The sequence below is a fragment of the Bactrocera tryoni genome, chromosome 1 (genome assembly GCF_016617805.1).
Source record: "Bactrocera tryoni isolate S06 chromosome 1, CSIRO_BtryS06_freeze2, whole genome shotgun sequence".
Taxonomy (NCBI): Eukaryota; Metazoa; Arthropoda; class Insecta; order Diptera; family Tephritidae; genus Bactrocera; species Bactrocera tryoni.
This window is the reverse complement of record NC_052499.1, coordinates 15,706,491-15,729,857: the sequence shown is the minus strand read 5'-3', so window position 1 is coordinate 15,729,857 and position 23,367 is coordinate 15,706,491. Positions and strand designations below refer to the sequence as shown.

Sequence of the window (23,367 nt, the reverse complement as noted above, 5' to 3'; positions counted from 1 at the left end):
ATGCTTTTGCATTGCCGTTAAATCGGTGCGTCCATCTTGCTTTTGCTGCTGTCTCCCAATTCCGATTTTACTATTCTTATATGCTGACTTGTCATTCCTCTTTACGTCATATAGTCTCATAAGGTATACGAGTATTTGTATGTACTCCAACAACAATTTTTTCAAACAGTGTAGCAATTTATGATTTTACGATGCGTTATGACTCCGATGTGTATGTCCTCACAGCTGAAACGGTCCTGTTAAGTGCACCGAGAACCATAAACGATCCGTTAAAGAATCAGTATCCACTTTTTTCTACCTCACCTAAATAAATTGTATAATATAGCACCAAAATCATAAAGGATTCCAACTTAAAAAATACATTTTTATAAATATAATTTTATTTTTTAATAATAAAACTTCATTTATGCGTAAATCCAACGTTTTATGTATTTAAATTAATTTAATTAATTATTTTATTAAATTTATCCGACTCTGAAATGTTGAATTTTGCATGCAAATTTTTGTATAATTGTTGGCTATGATTATGCAATTACAAAATTGTTTCTAAAGCATGCGAATTTTCAAGTTTAATGCACTTTTATCCTTATTTCTTTCGAACAACATTTTTTTTTATTTTAATAAATATCAAAAATTTCTGCACTAAACTAATATTTGCATTGCCTACGTTCTCATTACAGCGCTACAGAGGGTGCTGATTCACACCCCGCTTCCGGCGGTGGCACCCCCACCGGTGATGAGGGTCAAATCGGACAGGGTAAGGGCGAAGAAGCGAACAGTACGTGTCACAGTACAAAATTGTTTATCAAATTGGTAACAAAATTAATGTGAACAATGTGCTCAATGTGCTTAACATGTTTTATTTGAAAAACAAAAAAAATGTAAATTAATTCTTTGTACTTTGAAAACTTACATAAAAAAGTCTCAAAAAATGGAAGAAATGGTGACAGGTTACTACTAATGTGCTCGCTTGTGTATTTTTTATAAAATACTTTCTTTTCTTAAACAATATACTTATATTTAATGCATGTTACATAAATTCATTTGTTGTTTTTGTACTTTGTAGATATGAGCTTTGTGCATTTCCACGAATTCCTGTGCTGTTTTACTAATTTGTTTATTTTTTTATTTAATTTTTTTGCGTTGAAATTTATAGTTACCACCAAAGTAACACAGCAGGCAAAACACTTCGGCTCATTTTTGTCATCGGCCATAAATAAGGCGGGCGCCAAAATCAAGGAGACTGTCAAGGAGAATGTAAGTATTGACAAAACAAAAACATTTAAAGTAAAAATCGTAATTATTTTTAATTTATGAACATTTATATACAACGCAGATATATGTATATAACAAGTTCGATAACAGCCTGAATCCCTATAAGATAGACCGAATAGGTAGAGCTTAGTGATATGCAAAATTCGGTTGCCTGTTGTGAATTTCGTCAGTTTTTACCATCCATCCATGTTGTTGTTGTTGTTATTCTAGCCGGTACCTAGTCCCCGTTAGGGTGGTTGTCGTCGACGTCATCTAACAGAAGGCCCAAGAAACGTGCTGTTTTGACGGGGTCGGACTAAAGGGAGAGGAGTGTTAAGTAGATGAGTGGGGTTGGTTGGGCATGCAAAGAAGTGGCAAGTGTCATACGCAGACTCATTGCACGCAGGACATATATTGGATATGTCGGGGTCTATTCTGGATAAGTAGAAGTTTAACCTGCTACAGTATCCAGAAGGAAGCTGCGCAAAAGTCACTCTCGTTTCTCGAGGCAATTCGAGCTCTTCGTCTGCGATGGGTGGTGGGTTTGACTCCGAGTACGCCACTCACTGGAAGGGAGTCGGTAAAGGTGTTGATGGCTCCACTGTGAACGGCGGTCTGTGCTTGTCGAAAGTTTGTTGCGTCCGAGGCCTGTACGGTGTACTGCCTAATATCGTCGATGTAATTGAAGAATGATCTCTTGATGTTCCTAAGAGGCGGTTCCGCTCCAAGCAGGTGACTGCAGGGGTGATGTCTGCGAAAGTATTAAAACAGAAACTGCCTGGAAAGGAGTTCATTATGCTCCTTGGCTGGAAGCATACTGGCTTCACTATGTAGGGGTTCGATAGGTGACATCAAGAGGCATCCTGCCGTAGTCCGGAGTGCAGTTTTCTGATAAATTTGAAGCTTCCTCATCTGCGTTCCACTGCATTCAGGCGACCATATTGGTGCGGCCACAGATCCACAGGCAATCCATCCATCATTGAAGGTGTGAGCCAGCAAGGTAACAATAGAAGTACTACTCCCAAGTTCAGTGCAGCAATGCTGGGCTTGAGCTCGCTGATAATGTGTTCAAGGTTACTCACGCACTGTCTATTCTCTTTATGAAGTACACCAGACTACTTTGTTGTCCGTCTTGTTTGGATGCTGGTCACAGCGAAATCGCCGGAAACGTTGAGTTTGGTATATAGAGTACTCCAAATTCATCAGATTTAGAACGTACTCGTCCTCTTACGCTTTACCGTTGAGTGTTTGTATCTCCCCTGAGATTTTAAGCGCTAGTCAACAATTCGAACTTGTGCGGCTACGAAATTCTTCTGGTGCAGAGACGTACCAGTCCTCTGAACCCAATCTTGCCGCAATTGTAGATATTCTGACTGGACACTATCCTTGATTCTGTCAGATTCATTTTGTCAAAGCTATATGGTGAAAGACGAGGTGGGATTGTATAGCCACTTTCTCCTATACGGCCCGACTGTTGGCAGACCTTGCGCTAACGTGGTGAAATGGCTGGGCTTTGCTGCGTTAACAAATTTTGCGGAAAGTTTAAAGCATCGGTCTATGTGAGTCTGATGATCTATATTTAGGACTTTTTAGTATCGTCAAGAAAATTTTCCTTGGCTTTATCTTTTAATTAGTTTGATATTGGTGGAAATTGTAGTTGAAGTTTCTGACCTCATGAGAAAAAATGATATAAGTAGTATTTAACTAACATAAGCGATCCAACAACCGCTCTTTTATATCGCTCTGACATAGGTTCTTTACCTTGATAAACCAGAGATCAAGCCCAAGCCCAAGGTCGTTTTATATTTATTGGAACACTGTAGGTAGGAACTGTAGCTTTCCAGTGTTTAGTTATTCTGCGTTGGATTTCGAAGCTTACATTGTTGTTGGTATTAATACTGGTTCCAAGATAGACGAAATCATCTACAACTTCGAAGCTATGACTGCCAACAGTGACGTGAAAGCCAAGTCGTGAGTGCGATGACTGTTTGTTCACTACCAGACGCATTTGCTTCGTTTCCCCATCCAGTCTATAGAAAGCAAAACTAACGGCGCGAATGCTGAGGCCAATTATATCTGTATTGTGCCTTCTCGATTCAACTCTGCAGCTCGAATTATCCAGCAGTAGACTGAAGAAGTCGCATGATAGAAAGTCGCCTTGTCTGAAACTTCGTTTGGTATCGAACGGCCCGTAGAGGTCCTTCCCGATCCTGACGGAGCTCTGGGTATTGCTCAACGTCAGTTTAAACAGTCGTATTAGTTTTGCGGGAATACCAGCTCCTTTTCGTGCCCTTACTTTAAGTTTACGAAAATTAGCTCGAATTCGCTTCTTTATATAAAACTTATTGAACCAATTTTTTGCAAAAAAAAAGTGTAACGGTTTTATCGCATTGCACACCGACAGCCCATCCTCGAGTCATTCAACAAAGAACAGGAAGCCTTTATTAAAAGTCAAGGTGGCGCCGATTCCGGTGTCGCACCATGGATTGGACACACCAACGAGGCTAAGATTAAGGAGGAAATTCTCGGCCTCTCACAGGATCGTCGCAATTTCGTGCGCGCACCACCAGCCGGTGTTGATTTTGACTTCAACTACGATACAGCGTATCCCACAGCTATTGCCATAATGGCCGAGGATAAAGCGCTGGAAACAATGCGATTCGAACTGGTGCCCAAAATGTAAGTAAAACGACACAAAGCCAAGGAAATAAAACAATACATTTTTTTATATATTTATTTTTTTTTTAGCATCACCGAGGAGAATTTCTGGCGGAATTATTTCTATCGCGTTTCACTAATTATTCAGGCAGCTGAATTGGGTACACTTGGCGCTGATGGCGTTGGTCAGGCCTCAAGCGGTGAAGACGGTAAGTTGTGTGTTAACTGTGCGGTTAAAAGCTGAAGTTAATAATAATAATAAAAAAAAGTACATGAAGCAAGAAAAAATATTGCAAGTATGCTGTATCGTCTACTCTCTAATACTGTCATTTATTCTAACACCACTACTGTTACGACTTCTAATACTACTACTACTACTACTACTTCGCTGCAATGTATTCTACTTTCTTTTATCGATTAGTTATAACACACACTTTAAGCTTTCAAAAAAAAATCAATATTTTTCCTTTTCTTCTTTTTTTATTTGGAATATATTTCTTATATATTTTGCGTAATTACGAGGCAATTTTAAATGAGTTACGTTTTTCACCAAATAAATTTCAAGTAAAATCATTAACTTGTAACTAGACATTTTGTTTCGTAAACTTGCTGTCCAACTTCCTTCCTTACTACTACATACATACTATAATATAAAAACAACAACAACAATCCTGCGCTCTATCATTTTATTTCATGCATTAACCATTTGTGATAATTTCAAATAGATGACTACATATAGATATATGTAAATATATACATATTTTAATTTTACTCGTACTTTGACATACAAAAAATGCGTTTTTCATACATACATACATTTTAAAATTGCGGAAGTTTTTTTTTTGTTGATTTCTGATACGCCAACAAGGCAATATTTTTTTCCAAACCACAGAGACTCACACATACATTAATTCACTCGCATACATACATACATTTGCCAACATACTCAAGTACATATATACGTGTAGTTGTTGCTTGTCGCATTTATTATTGCCGGAAATCAAAGCGTACATTAATCAATTCATGCGAAATCGATAGAATCCACTATAGCACGCCGTCTCGAGCAGTAAATCCGTCAATGAAGCAATCAATCAATCTATCTATCATACAACCGTTCAATATACGAAGTTTATATTGTTTTTGCTGCACTTTTATATATACACATGTGTCATTAAAACGCGTTAAACGATATCTTGGTACTCCAAAGATACTCTGAAATCAAGCTGCTGCATATAATACCGTTATTATTTACATATTATACCCTGAGCAGTGTATATTAACTTTGTAAAAAATATTTGTAACACCCAAAAGAAACATCAGCGACAATCTGCGTAACGGATTGAGTCGGTTTAGTCATGTACGTCTGTTTGTCTGCCTGTATATACGCAAACTAGTCACTCAGTTTTTGAAATCTTCGGTCTGAAATTTTGTATAAACTTTTTTTTTCTCTGATCAGCTGCTCATTTGTCGGAACCGGCAATATTGCATCACTGTATGCTACAGCTTCCTTACAAACGGAGCGATCGAAATCAAGTTCTTGTATAGAAAACTTTTTTATTTAACAAGTTATCTTCACCTTATTTGGTATGGATTATTGTCGAGGGTAACTGTACAAGGAATACTATGGAACATATAGCTTGCATATAAACTGAGCGGTCAAAAAAAAGCTCTAGTATGGAAAACTTTTGTATTTGATAAGTTATTTTCACTTAATTTGGCATGGATTATTGTCGAAGGAAACTGTGCAATCGCCGAGAAAATTGTCCAGATCGGACTACGGTGGCATATAGTTTCCATACAAACTGAGCGGTCGAAATAAAGTTCTTGTACAGAAAACTTTTTATTTAACAAGTTATCTTCACCTTATTTCTTGTAACGAAAATTTTAATCTACGAAGGGTACTCTAACTTCGGTGTAGCCGAAGTTAATCCTTTTTCTTATTTTACTTTAACTTTCATTTTTATACTTTCGAGATTGTGCTTTACTTACTAGTTTTTATATATTTTTTGTCCTTTAGAAATTAAAATTATCTTTGTTGTTTTATTTTAATTTCTTATAATTTTAAGTTTTTAATCTATGTAATCTTAATTTTTTAATTATATTTTTTACCATCTTTTTTTATTTCATTCCATGTTCGTATTTCGTTTTCTTTTTTCAAATAAAAACCCAATTGTATCTACGAAAACAAAAAATATATATGTATATAAAACGTAAATGAAACGCGTATTACCGATTTAATTCGAACAAAAACCATTTAAAATTAAATAAAATTAAATATTGTGTACATACATATGTAATATGTGGATTACCAGTTAAAAATACACAAACAGACAAGTCGCCAGCAAAAGCGGCCGCTGTTGCGGTCGGTGCAGAGCAGACAAGCGCAAATGATAAGGATGCCAACACAACAACATCGATTTCGCCTATATTTCAACAACCCATTGGTGTGGGTCTAGATAAGCCTGTGAGCCAAAAGTCACGGCACAGTGAATCGGAATTCGTTTCCGATTCATTTCACACAAATACTGAAACTGATTTGGAGGAAATCAAGGATGGCATGCGCAAATTGGGTATTGATAGTATGACAGAGCAAGCGCTCGGCAGCGATGGTAAGCGATTTTTTTAATTATTTTATTATGTTTTCATTTAATTTAATTTTGGTGTTTGGTTTACTCATCAATATTTGTGTTAAAGTGTATTTTTTTAAATAATGAGAAGAATAGGTTTAGATAATTTTAAGTTTATTTTAGTTTTCTAAAAGTTTGGGAATTGTAAAAAAAATGAATTTTTGTTATTATATTTTATTACACATTTGCTATTAGCATAACAAGAGAGGAATGATTGCTGATTATATAGCGCAACAGACAAAAAAAAATTAAAAAATTAAAAATTAAAAAATTAAATATTTTAAAATCTAGTGCACAAATATTGTAAAGCTACATCAAATCTACACGCGGCTGGCAAAAAATTTTTTAAAATAAAATCACATTTTTAGGATTATTTGTTTATTATTAAAAATTACAATTACAAGTAAGACAAAATTATATAGAACATTTAGAAAAAAGTAAATTTTTTTTTTTGATTTCGAGAATAAACAGTTATTGTTAAAAATAGTAATGTGTATTAATTAGGCTATTGTTATTTTTATTTTTCTTAGTTTAAAAATTGGATATGAAAGTTTAATATTAGCGTACAGAAATTTTGAAATATACATACATATATATGTAGCTTTCTCAATAAACCGGTAATAATGAGTGCAAATATTTTTATTGCACTTCCCAAAAATGTTATTTATCAGTTTTATGTGATTATGTCATAATTTAAGGTTATGTTTTATATATATTTTTTTCGTTTTTTATTATATGCTTTGAAGATATTTTGCACTGCTACTAACAAAAAATGATTTAACATACTCGCAACTTTGTCTATAACAACAGCAATAACAAATATAAAAAAACTTACTAACGGTCAAATTTCTGGAATAATTATTTTTAATATAAAATAAAAAGTTGTTAGTAATAAAAAAAATTTGGAAATTATTTTTTACCAGTATAAATTTGTCGGCAGGAATCATGAACATTAACAATTATCTAGTTTTTCGAAAATTTAGAGAAATGTTTCTTTAGAACTTTTTACGATCCTCTTGGTTTAAAAAATAAAGGTATTTTAAATACACGCTTCAAATATTCCAACCATATACCGAAAAAATGTTTGTTGGAACGAGTCATATTTATGATTTTTTATAAACATGTTTCAATGCACTCGAATTTCCAAAATCTCAAAAATAAAGATATTTTAAGACACGCTTTAAACATTCCGACCATATACCGAAAAAATGTTTGTTGGAACGATTTATAAACATGAATAATTCTCTAGTATTTCGAAATTTTTAAAAATTCTTTTTTTAGAAACAATTTTCAATCCACTCGAATTTGAAAAATATCAGAAAATAAAGATACATGAATGAACATGACATTAAAAGGTTTCTAGTATGTCGAAAATCTTCAAAAATATTTTCTTTTAAAACATTTTCAATCCACTCAGATTTCAAAAATCTCAAAAATTAAGTTATTTAGCGACATTCTTTTAACATTTCAACCATATTCCGAAAAACTCTATCGAAACGAGTTATAAACATGAACAATTCTCTAGTATTTCGAAATTTTTAAAAATTCTCTTTGTTAGAGACTTCTTTCATTCCACTCGAATTCGAAAAATCTCATAAAATAAAGATATTTTAGCAACATTCTTTAAACACATCACATAAACCGAAAAAGTTGGTTAGAACGAGTTGTAAACATCAACAATTCTCTAGTATTTCGAAAATCTTAAAAAATATTTTTTTTTAGAAACATTTTTCAATCCACTCAAATTTTAAAAATCTCAAATATAAAAATATTTTAGCGACATTCTGCAAGCATATCAACCATATACCGAAAAAGAAACCTCACTAGAAGCGTCATTAGCATTAATTCGTGTCCAAAAAATCATTGATTTTTTCAATAATTTTCATAAAACGCTAACGACAATTTCATACGACAACACTTTTGCATAGTCCTTTGTACCAAAACATATTTACCGTTCATTGTGCCGAACTCGTCTTCAGTCTTTATTCACATATATTTTTTTTCGCAGTTGTATTATATGTATGTATGTATATACTACAAAAGCACTGCTTTACATGCATTGTAGCAACACGTCTCTTTGCACTTTTCTACCAATGATTTTAATACTAGTATATAAACATGAAACAACAATTGAATTCGTCTCATTGCTAATTTGCGCTTAATGAAACAAAGACAAACGAAATAATATCAATTATAATAAGAATTCTTCTCTACAAATCAAACCAACAAACAAAACGAAACAACAGTGTAAATTGTTTTTTCTTACTTTTTTGTCTCATTTTTTCTCTCTCCCCTTCTTTTTTCTTAACTTATATTGGTTACGTTTACTACAACAACAATTACAGCAATGACATTTAATTATTAAATTGCTAGAAGTCACGCAAGACGAGCATAAAAATAATATTATCTAAAAAAATATATATATTATATATAAATAAAAATTAGCATATAAAAGAATATGACCTAAATATAAAAAAAACTCATATATAAAAATATTAAATATAAAAAAATTTAATATGAAAAAATATCAAATAAAATATAAATGTTTACAACAAATGTAATAAAAATGCAACGTGCAATTGCGACTTAATAAATATTTATGTAATTAGAAATAGGCGTTAAAAATTTTATTAGCGAACAACAACAAAAAATGAAAGATTCTAAATTGTCGAAAGCAACTAACAAGCGAACAAGCGAAATAAAAATTATAAACAAAATATTAACATGTATGAAAACAGACACACGAACACAACCATGCAAGCGCGTAACGTGTACAAACAAGTTAGAGCGTTTGCGTGAACATGATTGAAAAATTCTTCCTCTGCGTACTGCATATTAACACACAGCTACACAAATCCACATGTAGCTGCATATACATATGTATATAATTTATAGGTATGCATGCATAAGCCAGCGCGTTAGCAAACGGTTGAAACTACAGCAACAAATAGCAATAACTGAAACATACTGATTTTGCTGCATATGTACGTGCATACTCTTGTGTATGTATGTACATATGTATGTGTTACACTTAAAGTTTATAATTTCCTACATTTGCCATTAGTAAAATATACTCATACTCGCTACGACACATACATACATATTTTCAATTTAACATTCAACGTATGTATATCACTTATATAATTAAGTTTATTTTTCGATTTTTTTAAATTATTAATATTTTTTTAAACATATTAGTTTTTTTTTTTTTTTGAAATTTTTTATTTTTGAGTTTTTTATTTTTTTTATTAAAAAAATTTAATATATTTTATTTTTTTTTACTTTTTATTCTCATACTCGCTACAACACATACATACATACATAGTTTTCCTTTAACATTCAACGCATATCACTTATACAATTAAGTTTGCTTTTCCAATTTTTTTAATTATTAATATTTTTGTTCTTTATTTTTTTAATATATTTTTTATTTTTTTTATTTTTGAAATTTTTATTTTTTTATATATTTTTTTTTTATTTTTGAATTTTTTTATTTTTTTTTAATAAAAAATGTAATACATTTTTCTTTTTTTTTTACTTTTTATTTTCATATTCGCTGCAACACAGACTAGTTTTCCTTTAACATACAACGCATATTACTTATGCAATTAAGTTTGCTTTTCCAAATTTTTTTAATTATTAATATTTTTTTCTTAATTCTTTTTTATTTTTTTTTTTAACTTTTTTTAAATACTTTTTTATATATATTTATTTTGGTTATTGCAATTTTTTTATTAGTTTTTTTATTTTTAAAATTTTCTTTTTAATTTTTTATTTATGTATTTTTAATTTTTTTCTTTTACTTTTTATACAAATACTCGCTACAACACATATAGTACATATTTTTCATTTAACATTCTTCGTATATCACTTGTACAATTAAATTTGTTTTCAGATTTTTTTAATTATTAATATTTTTTATATTTTTTCGATTTTTTTAATTTTTTCTCATTTTTGAAATTTTTAATTTTTTTATATTTTTTTTAATTTTGTTTTATATATTTTTTAATTTTTTTTTTTGGAACGTATTTTATTATTATTTTTATTTTTTTATTTTATATATATTTTTTAATTTTTTTTTATTTTGGAACTTATTTTGTTATTATTTTTATTTTTGTTTTTCTACCCTACTTTGCGTTTCTACTTTGGCTCTAGCACGCTTCTGTCGCTATTACCCTGCCTTTGTAAAAATAAGGTTCACCACTTGAATTTCTCACAGATTTTATTTGTTTATTTGCCTTGGTGCTCATATACGCTTTGCTTTTCTGCATTTTCCATTCTCTAAAATCAATAAAAAATTAAAAACAAAAACTGAAATTACAAATAAAAATTACGCTAAATTTTCATTTTTAGTTTATTTTAATTTTGTAGTAAACAAAATCACTTAAAAAAACTATTTATTTACTACAAAATGTCGCGCCTTTAGGCAAAAGTATACGAAACACGAAAAAAGCAAATGCTTATATTAGATTTATATGCTCCGTTTGCAAATTCGTTACAAAACAAAAACAATTTGACTTTACTCTAAAACAAAAAATGCATAATTATTTATTTACTTTTCTTTTCGTTTCGTTTTTAATCATCTTGCAGAAGATTGAATGGATTTACGCTAAATTACTATGTATTTAAAGAAAAACAAAAAAGAAAATGTACCAAAACTAACAAAATTACAAAAGCAAGCAAAAACCAAAGTATCACATAAACTTTATGTAAACAAACAAAAATACCAAAAACAAAAATCGCAATGATTAGCAAAGAAACCAAACTCCCTGAAACAAAGTAATGCAATGAAATTAATGCAAAAAAAAACCTGCAATCCAACAAAAAGCAAAGCAAAAAGTATGTTTACCCAATATAGATAATACAAAAACAAACAAAAAAACATAAAAATGAAAAATTTAAAAAAATTACTCATAAAAAATACCAAAAGTCAAAAAACATAACAAAAAGATTTTGTGTGGTAAGTTTAGTATTGCTGATTTTACAAATAAATTACGCTTACAATACAATTAATTACACAATTATTATGCAATTATTTCATTATATACAATATATTATCAAAATTTCCCAACCAAAATTCACACATATTTAGCGAAATTATGATATTAGTCTATTAAAATTAATACAGTTACGAAATTTTTAATAAATACAAAAAACCAAAAAATAGTGAAAAACCACACACATTTAAATAAATCATATGTTCGTATTGCTTACTTCGTTTTACATTTATCGATTATCAATTATCGTTTGCTACTTAGTGCGTTCGTTATTTTTGTCTAATTGTGCTGTTGTTCGTTTCGTAAATGTTACATTTCCGTTCAAAGTTTATTATGTGTGTGTACGATTTTAGCTCAATTAGTGTGCGTGTATGTGTATTTAAAGAATACATTGTTCATGTGGCAACTCTTTTGGTTTTTAGTTAACCAGTGATATGCAATGATATCTTCTGTAGTTAACTGCGGTTTGTTCCTTTAAATTTTTTGCCGTACATCTTCTTTGCGCTTTAAATATATATACTTTTTTCACATAACCTAAAATATTGTTTAAGAGGCTTATGTTACAAATTTCTTTTTCGTAGATATCCTTTAATTAAATATTTATATTTTTTCTTATTCTGAAAGAGGAAAGGCTTAGGAGGACACACAGCGCTTTATTAAAAATCGATGAATTCGATGAACCCAATTTTTGAGTACTTTTTCACTAACTCAAGCCCTATGTCATGAATAGCACGTTCAATATTTACTTCTAAAGCTTGAAGAGAGTCTGGCTTATTGCTAAAGACCAATGATTTCAAATAACCAGACAAGAAGTAGTCTAATGGTGTTAAATCACAACTTTTTGGAGGACATTCAATGTCACAATTTCTTGAAATAAACGGTTCTCCACTTTTCTCGCAAAAATTCGCCTGTTGCATTTGCTCAGTGACACGTAGTCGCGTCTTGTTGTTTTCAAGCTCAACTGACACCAGCTTCATTTCGAAAGTAGAACCGATGATTGCACCAGACCAAAAACCACACCAAACTGCCAATTTAGATGAATGTAATGGTTGTTCATGATTAATTTGTGGATTTTCGCTGAACCAGAATCGTTTTCAGTTTAGTTCATTTACCACACCACTCAAATTAAAATGAGCCTCATCGGCCATTTTTAAGCCACTCCGAAGGGTAAATTTTTTCACAAAAAGTATTTTTTTTTTGGAGGGGTTACACTGGCTGGCTTTCACGCCAAACATAGGCCTATAGGTCATTTGTAACGCCAAATGAAGCTTTAATTTTAATACGAGCTGAAGTTTATGTCGTGTTTTTCTTCCGTCCCCTTACACATGATCTTGGCGATCCTGCATGCCGGAATTCCGTCGGTTGGCACTCTTGGCAATATTCTCAGCTATTTACCGAAACACCCTTGTGGCCTGGAATCCAGTATATATGCAGCTGGTCTATATCTACTGCCTTCCTGCTTATAATGACATTCTCTGACAAAATGCGATGTGAAATTATTGCCTTAATTGCCTTTTGGCAGTCGACGTATATATTGCGTTGTTAACTTTCTCAGCAGCTTTCCTGATGGCACCGACTTCTGCTTGTAATATACAGCACTATTCCGGCAGTTTGAAGGGTCGCCTTAGATCCTGCTCCGCGCAATAGATTCCGGCGCCCACTCCATCAGCCATTCTCGATCCGTCCGTAAGGATGTTGAAAGTTCCGCATGTGGATCGCGTGTCCTTGCGTCATCCATCCTCCTTTAGCGTGACTTGAAAACTTCCCTCTTAGATAAAACGTGAGCCTAAGTGGTCTATTTCATCCACCGATCATCCTGCCTATCGAGCCACGTCCAAAGGTACAATGGGCATGGCCCCGCCTTCTAATAACTTTAATGTAAGTACAAATCTCCGAAACTATTTAAGCTACAGCAACCAAATTCGCCTTGCGCAGATATTATAAGAACTCATACCAACGGTGTGAAAATGATTGGAATCGGATGGTAACCCCGCTCACTTCCCATATAACGGTACAGTTAAAAACTACTATCAATAACTAAATACGCCAGAGACATTAAATTTTTCCCCCGAGAGGATATGACAGGACTTTATAGGACTCGGGGTAAAAATTGTGCAATGGGCGTGGCATCGCCCACTTTTAGGTGAAACTCATATGTACCTCGAGCCCCGCCCGACCGATTTCAACCAAATTCGGTGTATAACTTTCTACTGAGGTTCCTAAATTACAATGTGAAAATGAGTGAAATCGGGCTAAAACAACGCCTACTTCCCATATAACACAATTTGAAATTACGTTTGATCCTTTCACTTTCCTGTGAACAAATCAAGAAGCAAATAATATAACAGGATAAAACATTGCACGAATAATACCTTTGAAGTATGCCACCTCATGATCAAAAGTTGTATGAATGAAATTAAAACTTTTGAAGCTCCCAAAACCTATTGTTGACTTTTTACCGAAAATATCGGTCAATGTATGGGATATACGATTGAAATTCAGAGAGAATAATTTCCTGATAGCAGTATGTCTGTGTGGGTTGAATCGTTTCGATACTTCCTTTAGCCCGCATATACCTAATATAAAGCTTTTCGAACTTCCGGGTGACTGTATACCTCACATATCAGCCAATATATGAGTTATCTTAATAAAATTTAAACAGCGTGTTTGTCTTATAATGGTGCATATTTGTGATTAGAATGAATCGGATGAAACTCGCCTTTGACCCCACTTAAATAACAGGTCTTATGTACCTTAGCACGAGTATGAAATGTTCGATTATACCCTTTCTTATTTGTTTTAATTTCAATTTGCACGAATGCGCCAAAAATGTGATTATGCCTGATATATCCTAGGATTATGACTTATCCCGTTTATATAATTTCTTTTTGTATACTTTTGTTAATAATTAACCAACTCACCACACAAAATACATTTGAAAATTTCGATTAAATTTTTTTATTAGTATCTGTATAGTTAACTCCACTTTACCCCCAAAAATAGCGCTAACATACTTAATTGAGTATCGAAAAACCAAAAATTAAACAAAAAAATGGATTAATTAGGGAAATAAAATTGGAAAAAAATTAGATGCAAACTGCATTTTTTAAAAATTGTTTCTTCTTTCTTATTTCATTATTTTTTTTTTACTCCTTTGCATGTGTATATTTATAAATGCGTTTTTACTACTTTATTATGCTTGCAATCATTACATTTTGAAATATAAAAAACTTAAAAATATATTAGAGTTATTAAAAGCACACTTATGAATATTTTCATATTTTCAGTTTATTATTATATTTTTTTTTATTTTAATAACTTGAATTGCTTTATGTAAAAAATCTGCTATTAAGGCGTTTGACATTTTTTGACGTTTTGCTACATACATATATTATTTTTTTGCCTGCTTTTTAGCATTTATTCCATGGATTTATTTGTGTATACATATACATTAGGGTATGCGTTATTTCACAAGTTGATTGTTCTCGTTTCTGCAAAAGCCCACTGCGGTTTCAGTTTTTGCCCTAAAAAATTATCAAAAATATAAATAAAATATAAAAATATAAATATAAATAAAATATAAAAATATAAACATAAATCAAATATAAAAATAAAAATAGTAAGCAAACTCTCCATTTTCGATCAAAATCATTTTATTTGTCTTGTATATAGTATAACACTTTTTGAACTTTTTTTTTGCAAAGCAATTCAGCCTACGACTTTGAAAATATATTATTATTCAATAATAATAAGTACACCTACAACTTCGAAAATGTAATATTCTTATACAAAATTGAGTGCATTAAAAAAAGGTCTGAATAATTTTTCCCAAAAATCTACTACCTTAATAGTTATGCGCTGTTAAAGTTATACATAAAATGTACTGAGGCATTCAGGCAAGTGATTTAAGCATTCTGTGTTACTCATACGGCATGGTGTACATTCACATAGTACAATGGTTGGCATAATGCTGATGTACTATCTATATACGTGTAAATTTAACTGTATAACTTTTAAAAGTTGGTTTTGTGGAAAAAACTAACCAGTTTTGAAGAGCGGAAGAGCATTCATACAAATGTCTTATATGGTAAATTTTGTGTTACTCATACGACGTGGTGTACATCGTGATGGTTGCTTAACTTTAACTGCGTATAACTTTTAAAGGAGTGGTTTTTTGAAAAAAATCATTAAGACTTTTTTTGTAAAGCGCTAAATTTTGTATTCGAATATAACTTTTTCAAAGCTCTAGACTTATATGTATGTTTGGCGCCAAACAGCGAAAACGCTGAACGACTTGCGCGCTGTTGTAAACTCGGCTATAGCCGCGTAGGCGGAAAGACTTATATCTTTGTGTATAAAAGATTTATGGCAAATGTTTTAAAAATCTCGTATATAACACATCTGAAAAGCTAAATGATTTGAGCACAGTTTAAATTTGAAAATAGCAAGCTTGTTTACGTTAGAAATTGTTTTTAGGCCAAAAACTGAAACTTCGTGGAGCGTTTGCAAAAAAAGGAAATCAATTTGTGAAATACACATGCAAATACGTGTGTAAATTTTTAAAGTATTTAACAATACATTTATGGCATGCGTTTAAGGTATTTTATAAAAATAATATAATACATAGTTATGTATGTACATATGTATTTGTAAATACTATAAATATATTGTTAAATATGTAATAAATCTTCTAGCACATATTAAAAAAAAACTAAAAATATTTTGTTAAATATTTCTTAATGACTCCAACACATTTTAACAAAGCGTGTGGCAAGAACGGAAAGGATACCTACTAAAAGCAAAGCCTACCCACATATAACCCTTTAAGTACATAAAAGCACCAATAAAAGCTAAATTTATTATTTTAATTAGTATTTTTATTATTTTTTATAATTTAAATGTATTTTAGTAAAAAAAAATTATTTTATTTTTTATTTTATTATCAAATTAATATACTCAATTAGTTTAGTTAGTCTATTTACTTTTTCTATACTATTAGCGCTAATCATTTGATTTTTTTCTTTAAAACAAGATTACATTACAGTTACTGTACGCATACCAAAAAGAATACAAGTCTGCAATGGCCTTTGTCTAGGCTACGCGCAAAATCACTAGCAAAATATAGCATTTTAATTTAATTTCGAAGGTAAAAGCATTTTTATTTGTTTTTGCTTTATGCTAATAACAATTATCCAATGGGTGTTTGGTGAGAAGACGCATGTTGTTCCGTAAAGATAAACAATTGGTGCAAATGGCAAAAATTCTTTTTTAATCACAAAAACCTATGCATTTTTGGTGAAATTCTCAATATATACTTATATCCAAATTCCTTTCTTGCTTAGCGCATCATATATTTTTATACATAAATATATTTACAATATATATAAGTGCTATAGTTGTATGTTATATATATATATAAATTTAAGGACTTATGCTTAATACATTACTTAAATATATAGAAAAAATTTTTAATTGTGTTTATAACATATAAGAACATAAATTATGTTTAGCTATAGTAAAATAAAATTATATAATCAACATAAAATATGTTTTTAAATGTTAAAGCTGAGAAAAATTTACTAAATCATCATTAAAAATGTATTTGGAAACTGAAAATTTAAAAAACCACTTTTCTTTAAAAAAAAAATTGTAGTAAAGTTCTATTGACGTTTATCTTTAACTACCTACTCCGCAGCTGCGCATATTTTTTAGATTATAAACTGTTTATTATTAAATTGTTACTACAATATTATTACTTTACACTTAAAGCCAGTGCTAACAAAGCGTCTTCGTTCGTTATGCCTTCCTAAAATTGAAAATCTTGCGTACATTTTTAGGTTAAGTCACCCCTTGACTCAAAATATTTGTTTTAGCGCTCTTGTTTTTTAAAGGATTTTTCTTATGCGCGCTAGAAAAGGCACAAAACATAAATAATGTACACATTTCTACAATTTTTTATTTTATAAATCACAAGTCTATGTGAATTTTAGATCAATATCGCAACAAAAGGGGTTGATAACCCTGTATGTATGTATATACCCGAACTAGTCCGTCAGTTTTTGATCTGAAATTCTGCATACGTTCTTTTCCGCCCAATTAGTTGCACATTTGTCGAAACCGCCGATATCGGACAGCTATAGCATATAGCTGTCATACAAACGTAAACAATCCAAATCAAGTGCTTATATGGAAAACTTTTTTATTTGACGAGATATCTTTACGAATTTTTTCGTGAATTATTTTTTGAGGTAGCGCTACAATATCCGTAGAAAGTTTTCAGATCAGACCACTATAACATATAGCTGTCAAACAAAGTGACCGATCAAAACCAAGTGCTTATATGGAAAACTTTTCTATATGACGAGATATCTTTTCGAAATTTTGCGTGAATTATTTTATGAAGTAGCGCTACAATATTCATAGAAATTATACAGATCGGACTACTAAAGCATATGGCTGTCATACAAACTGGTCGTTCCAACTTAAGTCCTTGTATGGAAAACTTTTTTATTTCACAAGATATCTTTACGAGATTTCGCATGAATTACTTTACGAGCTAGCGCCACAATATCTGTAGAAATTGTTCAGATCGGACCTCTATAGCATATAGCTGTCATACAAACTGGCCGATCAAAATGAAGATAAATATGTTGTTATACCCTTTATGCTACAAAAAATGTGCCTATGTAGGATATTAACGTTGTCGTACAGCTGTAATTAACATTTTTCTTGTTTAACATAAATATATCATAAATAAATAAGTAATATTAAAGTACGTAACTCTAAACTTAGCAAAATCACAAGCTTACGCGTATTAAATTTATAATAAACAAGACAACAAATATATAAAAAATTATTTTATAATAAACAAAAAGGCATAATTGTATGTGTTACAAATGTTAAATATATATGTATGTTGTGTACCATATATGTGAATGATCGGTAGGTGCCTAGCCACAGTTGAAAATTATTTAAATATATTTATCTATAAATACATATATATTTCTACTTGAATTAATTATGCTACATTAAATAATAATAAATATACTTCCAATCCATATACATATATGTATTTACACGCACTTATTGCTATATATATGTATGTAGTATATACTATATGTTTATACAACAGTATACCTAGTAGAACGCGTTAATATATATTTATAGCCTTCATTTATCCATATATATATATATATGTATATATACATATGTATAAAATATAATGGTATAAAAATGGTAACTAACGTGATTTTCTCTCTTATTTTCCCCCCAAAACAAACTCAAAAACAACTTAACGCATACTCTATATGCACACGGGCACGCGCAGAAGAACAATGGGAAAAAGATCTGGAGGCTGAGTTAAAGGACTACGAAGTGGTAAGCGACACAACAGGCGGCACGACAACAGCTCACAGTCGTGACCGCGGTGGCGGCAGCGCCGACGCCGACAATACTGTTGATCGCAATGGCGATGACGACGAAATACCGACAATATCTAATCTGCGCACACGTTCAACAAACAACGATTGGGAGGAGTATGCCGATCTGATCGAAGATACCGATGATTTAAAGTAATTAAGAGCCTATATCGTAGCTTCTTCTAACTAAGTTCATACATACCTACATACATACATATAAACGTTCAATATAATTAATTGTCCTAAACCAATACCACCATCACCTACAACATTACATACATACGTATATACATATTTATTAGCAATATGTGTACGGCGTTCGATCTGTCATTTATACATACATAAAAATGTATTGCTTATTTACCTAAACTTTAACTTAAACAAAAATTTTTCAATTACTACGCATACGTTTACTTGACTTACCATAATTGTACTTGTATTTGACGTGTAACATATAACATTTCTGGTTTTTCTTCTTTTCTCTCCTCTCACATACTTTTCCATACCTGACTTTTGCTATCGACGGCTTTACCGTTTACCATTACTTTCTGACGTTACCTACCTTTAATTTATTGTGTACCGTTAAAATGTTTTTGTTCGTACCCGATTGTAACTGTATTTTATGTTTTGTGGTTGTGTTTGTATTGGAAACTGTATTATTGCTGCCAATGAATTACACATTTAATGAATTATAATTATAAATCAATTAATTCATGACGTTATCATGTGTAATGCAAAACCAACAAATATGAAAACAAAAAAAACATATTGTACTAATATATGTACATAATTGTTGATTTAAACAAATAAAATATAACACATTTACTTGGTATAGAACACTGAAGAGTTTAAAGCGGGTCATGCTGGGTTATCAATGAGCCGGAGAGTTCTTTACGATTTTTAGGTGTGATTTATTTTCATTTTTAAAAAAGTTTTTAATGTAATCAATTTATACTTTACAGTTTGTTGAGTTTTTTTTTTCATAGAATTTTTTTATTTTTGTTTTTTGTTTGAAATTCCCAATAAATTAGAAATTATTAAATTTATAATTTCATATAATTTTTCGCATACTTTGTCATTTAATATTTGAGTTTACTTTGAAATTTTGAATTGTATTCAAGCCACTTTGCATTTATACATATGTATATTAAAAGTAAACAAATCAAAACTTGTTCTCAATTGTATTAATTATTATTATTAAATTGATTTTATATATTTTATGTTCGCATTTTTATTTCTTAATTAATGATTTATAATAAACAATTTATAGTACAATAAAAAAAAAATTCTAATCATTTTTATAATTTAATATGAAAATATATATTTTTTTTAATTTTTTATCGATTAAGTATAGAAAACTAAAATAGTATCAAAAGAATTTTTTCTTTTTTCTTTTAATTTTTGCATTATTATTATTAAATAATTAAATTCATTAAACAATTTATACTACATTAAAAAATAAAAAAAAATATTTAAAATCAGTTTTGTAATTATGAAAATATTTATGTATACATACATACATATGTATATGCATATACATATATATTTTTTTTTGATTTTTAGCACTGTAAACTAACATTTTATCAAAACAATTTTTTTATTTAACTTTTTAATCAATTATAATAAACAATTTATGTTACATTAAAAAACAAAGAAAATAATTAAAACCATTTTTACAATTTAATATGAAAGTATATTTTTTAGTGTTAAATTATTAAGCACTGAAAACTAAAATTTTATCAAAAGAATTTTTTTTTTAATTAAAAAATTTTTAATTTTCAAATGGAAATAAAAATTAGAAACCATTATAACTTCCTTTTAAATTGAAATGTCTATTTTTTAGTGTATATTTTCATTTATATATATTTTTTTAGTGTTACGTAAAAACAAAATTTTTAAATTTTCTTTTGGAAAAATATAACCATCCATCTTAAACATGCTAATGTATATTTTTATTTATATTTTTTTTTAGTGTCTATAGAAAGAAACTATTTAAATTTCCAATTGAAAAAAAATATAAAAACTAGAAACCATTATAATTTTTATTTAAATACAAATTGTTTTCTTGGGTTCCTCTCTTTTTTTGTAAAAGTAAAAAAAAAAATTAAAAAAAAAACAATTCTTTATTTGTAATGAAAACAATATATTTACAAAAAAAGAATTGTTTTTTTTTTAATTTTATTTTTTTAATTTTTTTTTTTACTTTTTTTATTTTTTGAATTTAAATGAATGTTAGGCTTGAATTTAATTCTATATACATACGTATGTATATGTCTTTCTAATTATTTTTTGTTTTATTTTTTTTTTTGTGCATTAAAAAGAATAAAACATTAAAAATACTATAAACATATTTTTTTTTAAATTATCCAAAATAAATACAAATTCTAAAATACTATTTATCTTAATTACAAATACATATGTATGTACTTCTAGTTTTTTATAATTTTTATAATATACATATAATTGTGTATCTTCAACAATTTTTAAACGTAAAACTTTGTATGACTTGTATTGAACTGCTTGCAATTGCATTGGTGTTTTGACTAAAACGCATGATCCGTTATAATTTGAAGGGCACTAGTTAGCGCCAGTGTCTCAACCTCAGCTCCAAACATTCAACACACAAAATGCAAAAAGTATTTGTGGCAGACACAATTACCACAAATTTGTTATTGAAATTTAAGTAAATTGTTTGCAGAAGCGTAGGATATTGTACCGAAACATTTCCGTTCTGTACATGAAAAACTAGGAAACGGGTAACGATAATGGCAAATTAAATAGTAGTAGTAACCGAGAAGACAACTGTACATCCAAAATACAACACGTACATAAAATAACTACAAGAAATACAAAATAAACAATACACTAAAACCAACAAAAACGTACTAAATTAAACACATATTATAAAAAAGGAAAAGCAAAAACAAATATTTATACATACATACATATATAAATGTATATGAATAGATTATATGTATACATATAAATATATGACATAACAGAATTTCTTGAGAACAACTAAGCCTAACAGCTGCTATGCATACAAAAATATACATACACACATATACATATACATAATTATGTTTATGTATAAGTAACTTGAAAAGGAAAAAAACAAATAAAAAGTTGTCATTAAAGTTCACCACGAGAGAGCTAAAAAAATTGGGAGAGTGCAAGCAAGAACAAGAAAAGTAGCAAATACTGCGAAATGCTTCAAAGGGAATAAACTTTTTTGTTAAACAAAATAAAAAACAAAATATTTATATATACACAATTAAAAAAGTAATTTAATAAAAATATAAAATACATATACACAAATTAATTGATAAAACACAAATTAAAAACAAAAACAAAACAAAAAAAAACATTGTTTAAATCGATATAAAGATGAATTGATGCATTTGAAATTAATGTGTAAAGAAATTTAAGACATATAGTAGAAAAAGATAAAAATAAAAATAAACAAATAATATATACATATAATATATATAAATAACTAATTAAAAGTAAAACAAATTATAAAAAAAAACAAAAACTATTTAAAGAAACAAACCAACAACACGTATGCAAACAATGCAAAAGCGTAAATGAGAAGTGAAAGTGTAAACAACCACAATATTATTATTATTATTATATAATTACTTATGTATAAACAGATTACAATTATTATAATTACTATTATGATTATTATGTATTATGCGAATTAAATAAAGATATTAATGATTATGACTACAAAAATTGTTTGGAAACTCGGAAGTTTATATGTATTTGCATAGACAAACAGTAAGTAAAGCAACTAAGGAAGAGCTAAGTTTGGTTAAGGTGGAAAACATATACATACATATATACATACATACATAAATATATTAAGTAGTCGAAAAAGTCTTTTCGTATTTTGTCAATAGATGTCGTTGCAGTCGTGTATCTCCTGTGCTACCAATCACATTGTGTTATATCGAATAGTTTTAGAAAGGTGCGATTTTAAGCATCAATAAAAAAAATTAAATTCGGGGAAGCTGAAAGAAAGTTGCAGGCGTTTAAAAATTAGGGAAAATAATTAAAAAGTTCGCTATATTTTGAAATTTTTGTATAAAAAAGGGAAGAGTGCCACGCAAGCCACCCAAGAAATGTGTGAATTTTACGGAGATAATGTTTATCAGTTCGTGTGGCACAACAATGGTTCGCTCGCTTCTGGAAATTTCGAAATTTCGATTTACACTGATAAAAGTTTTATACTGATGGAATAATGTCTCTAGCAGAAAAATGGCTAAAAGTGGTCCACCAAAATGGTACATATTTGTTTATTTATAAATATTAAAAAATACGAAAAGACTTTTTCGACTACCCAAGATATGAGACCCTATTTCTAACTCAATTTGTTTCAGGTGATAGAAACAACTGTTAGGAATAGAA

At 29.6% G+C, this 23,367-nt stretch overlaps 1 protein-coding gene across 10 annotated transcripts in view; it reads left to right on the top strand.

Moving 5' to 3' along the window:
- Positions 1-20,103, top strand: part of LOC120782777 (synapse-associated protein of 47 kDa) — an 89,635-nt gene extending 69,532 nt beyond the window's left edge. For 3 of the 10 annotated variants that reach the window (XM_040115256.1, XM_040115248.1, XM_040115281.1), the window contains 7 exons: positions 681-778; positions 1,157-1,257; positions 3,659-3,933; positions 4,003-4,121; positions 6,225-6,521; positions 18,864-19,107; positions 19,790-20,103. In XM_040115256.1, coding sequence (XP_039971190.1) covers positions 681-778; positions 1,157-1,257; positions 3,659-3,933; positions 4,003-4,121; positions 6,225-6,521; positions 18,864-19,107; positions 19,790-19,832 — 1,177 coding nt within the window. In that variant the 3' untranslated portion in view covers positions 19,833-20,103. Of the gene's footprint in view, positions 1-680; positions 779-1,156; positions 1,258-3,658; positions 3,934-4,002; positions 4,122-6,224; positions 6,522-11,129; positions 11,409-18,863; positions 19,719-19,789 lie in introns of those variants that run through there. The other 7 variants (XM_040115295.1, XM_040115265.1, XM_040115287.1 and 4 more) reach the window with 4 other exon arrangements.
- Positions 20,104-23,367: the final 3,264 nt, after the last annotated feature.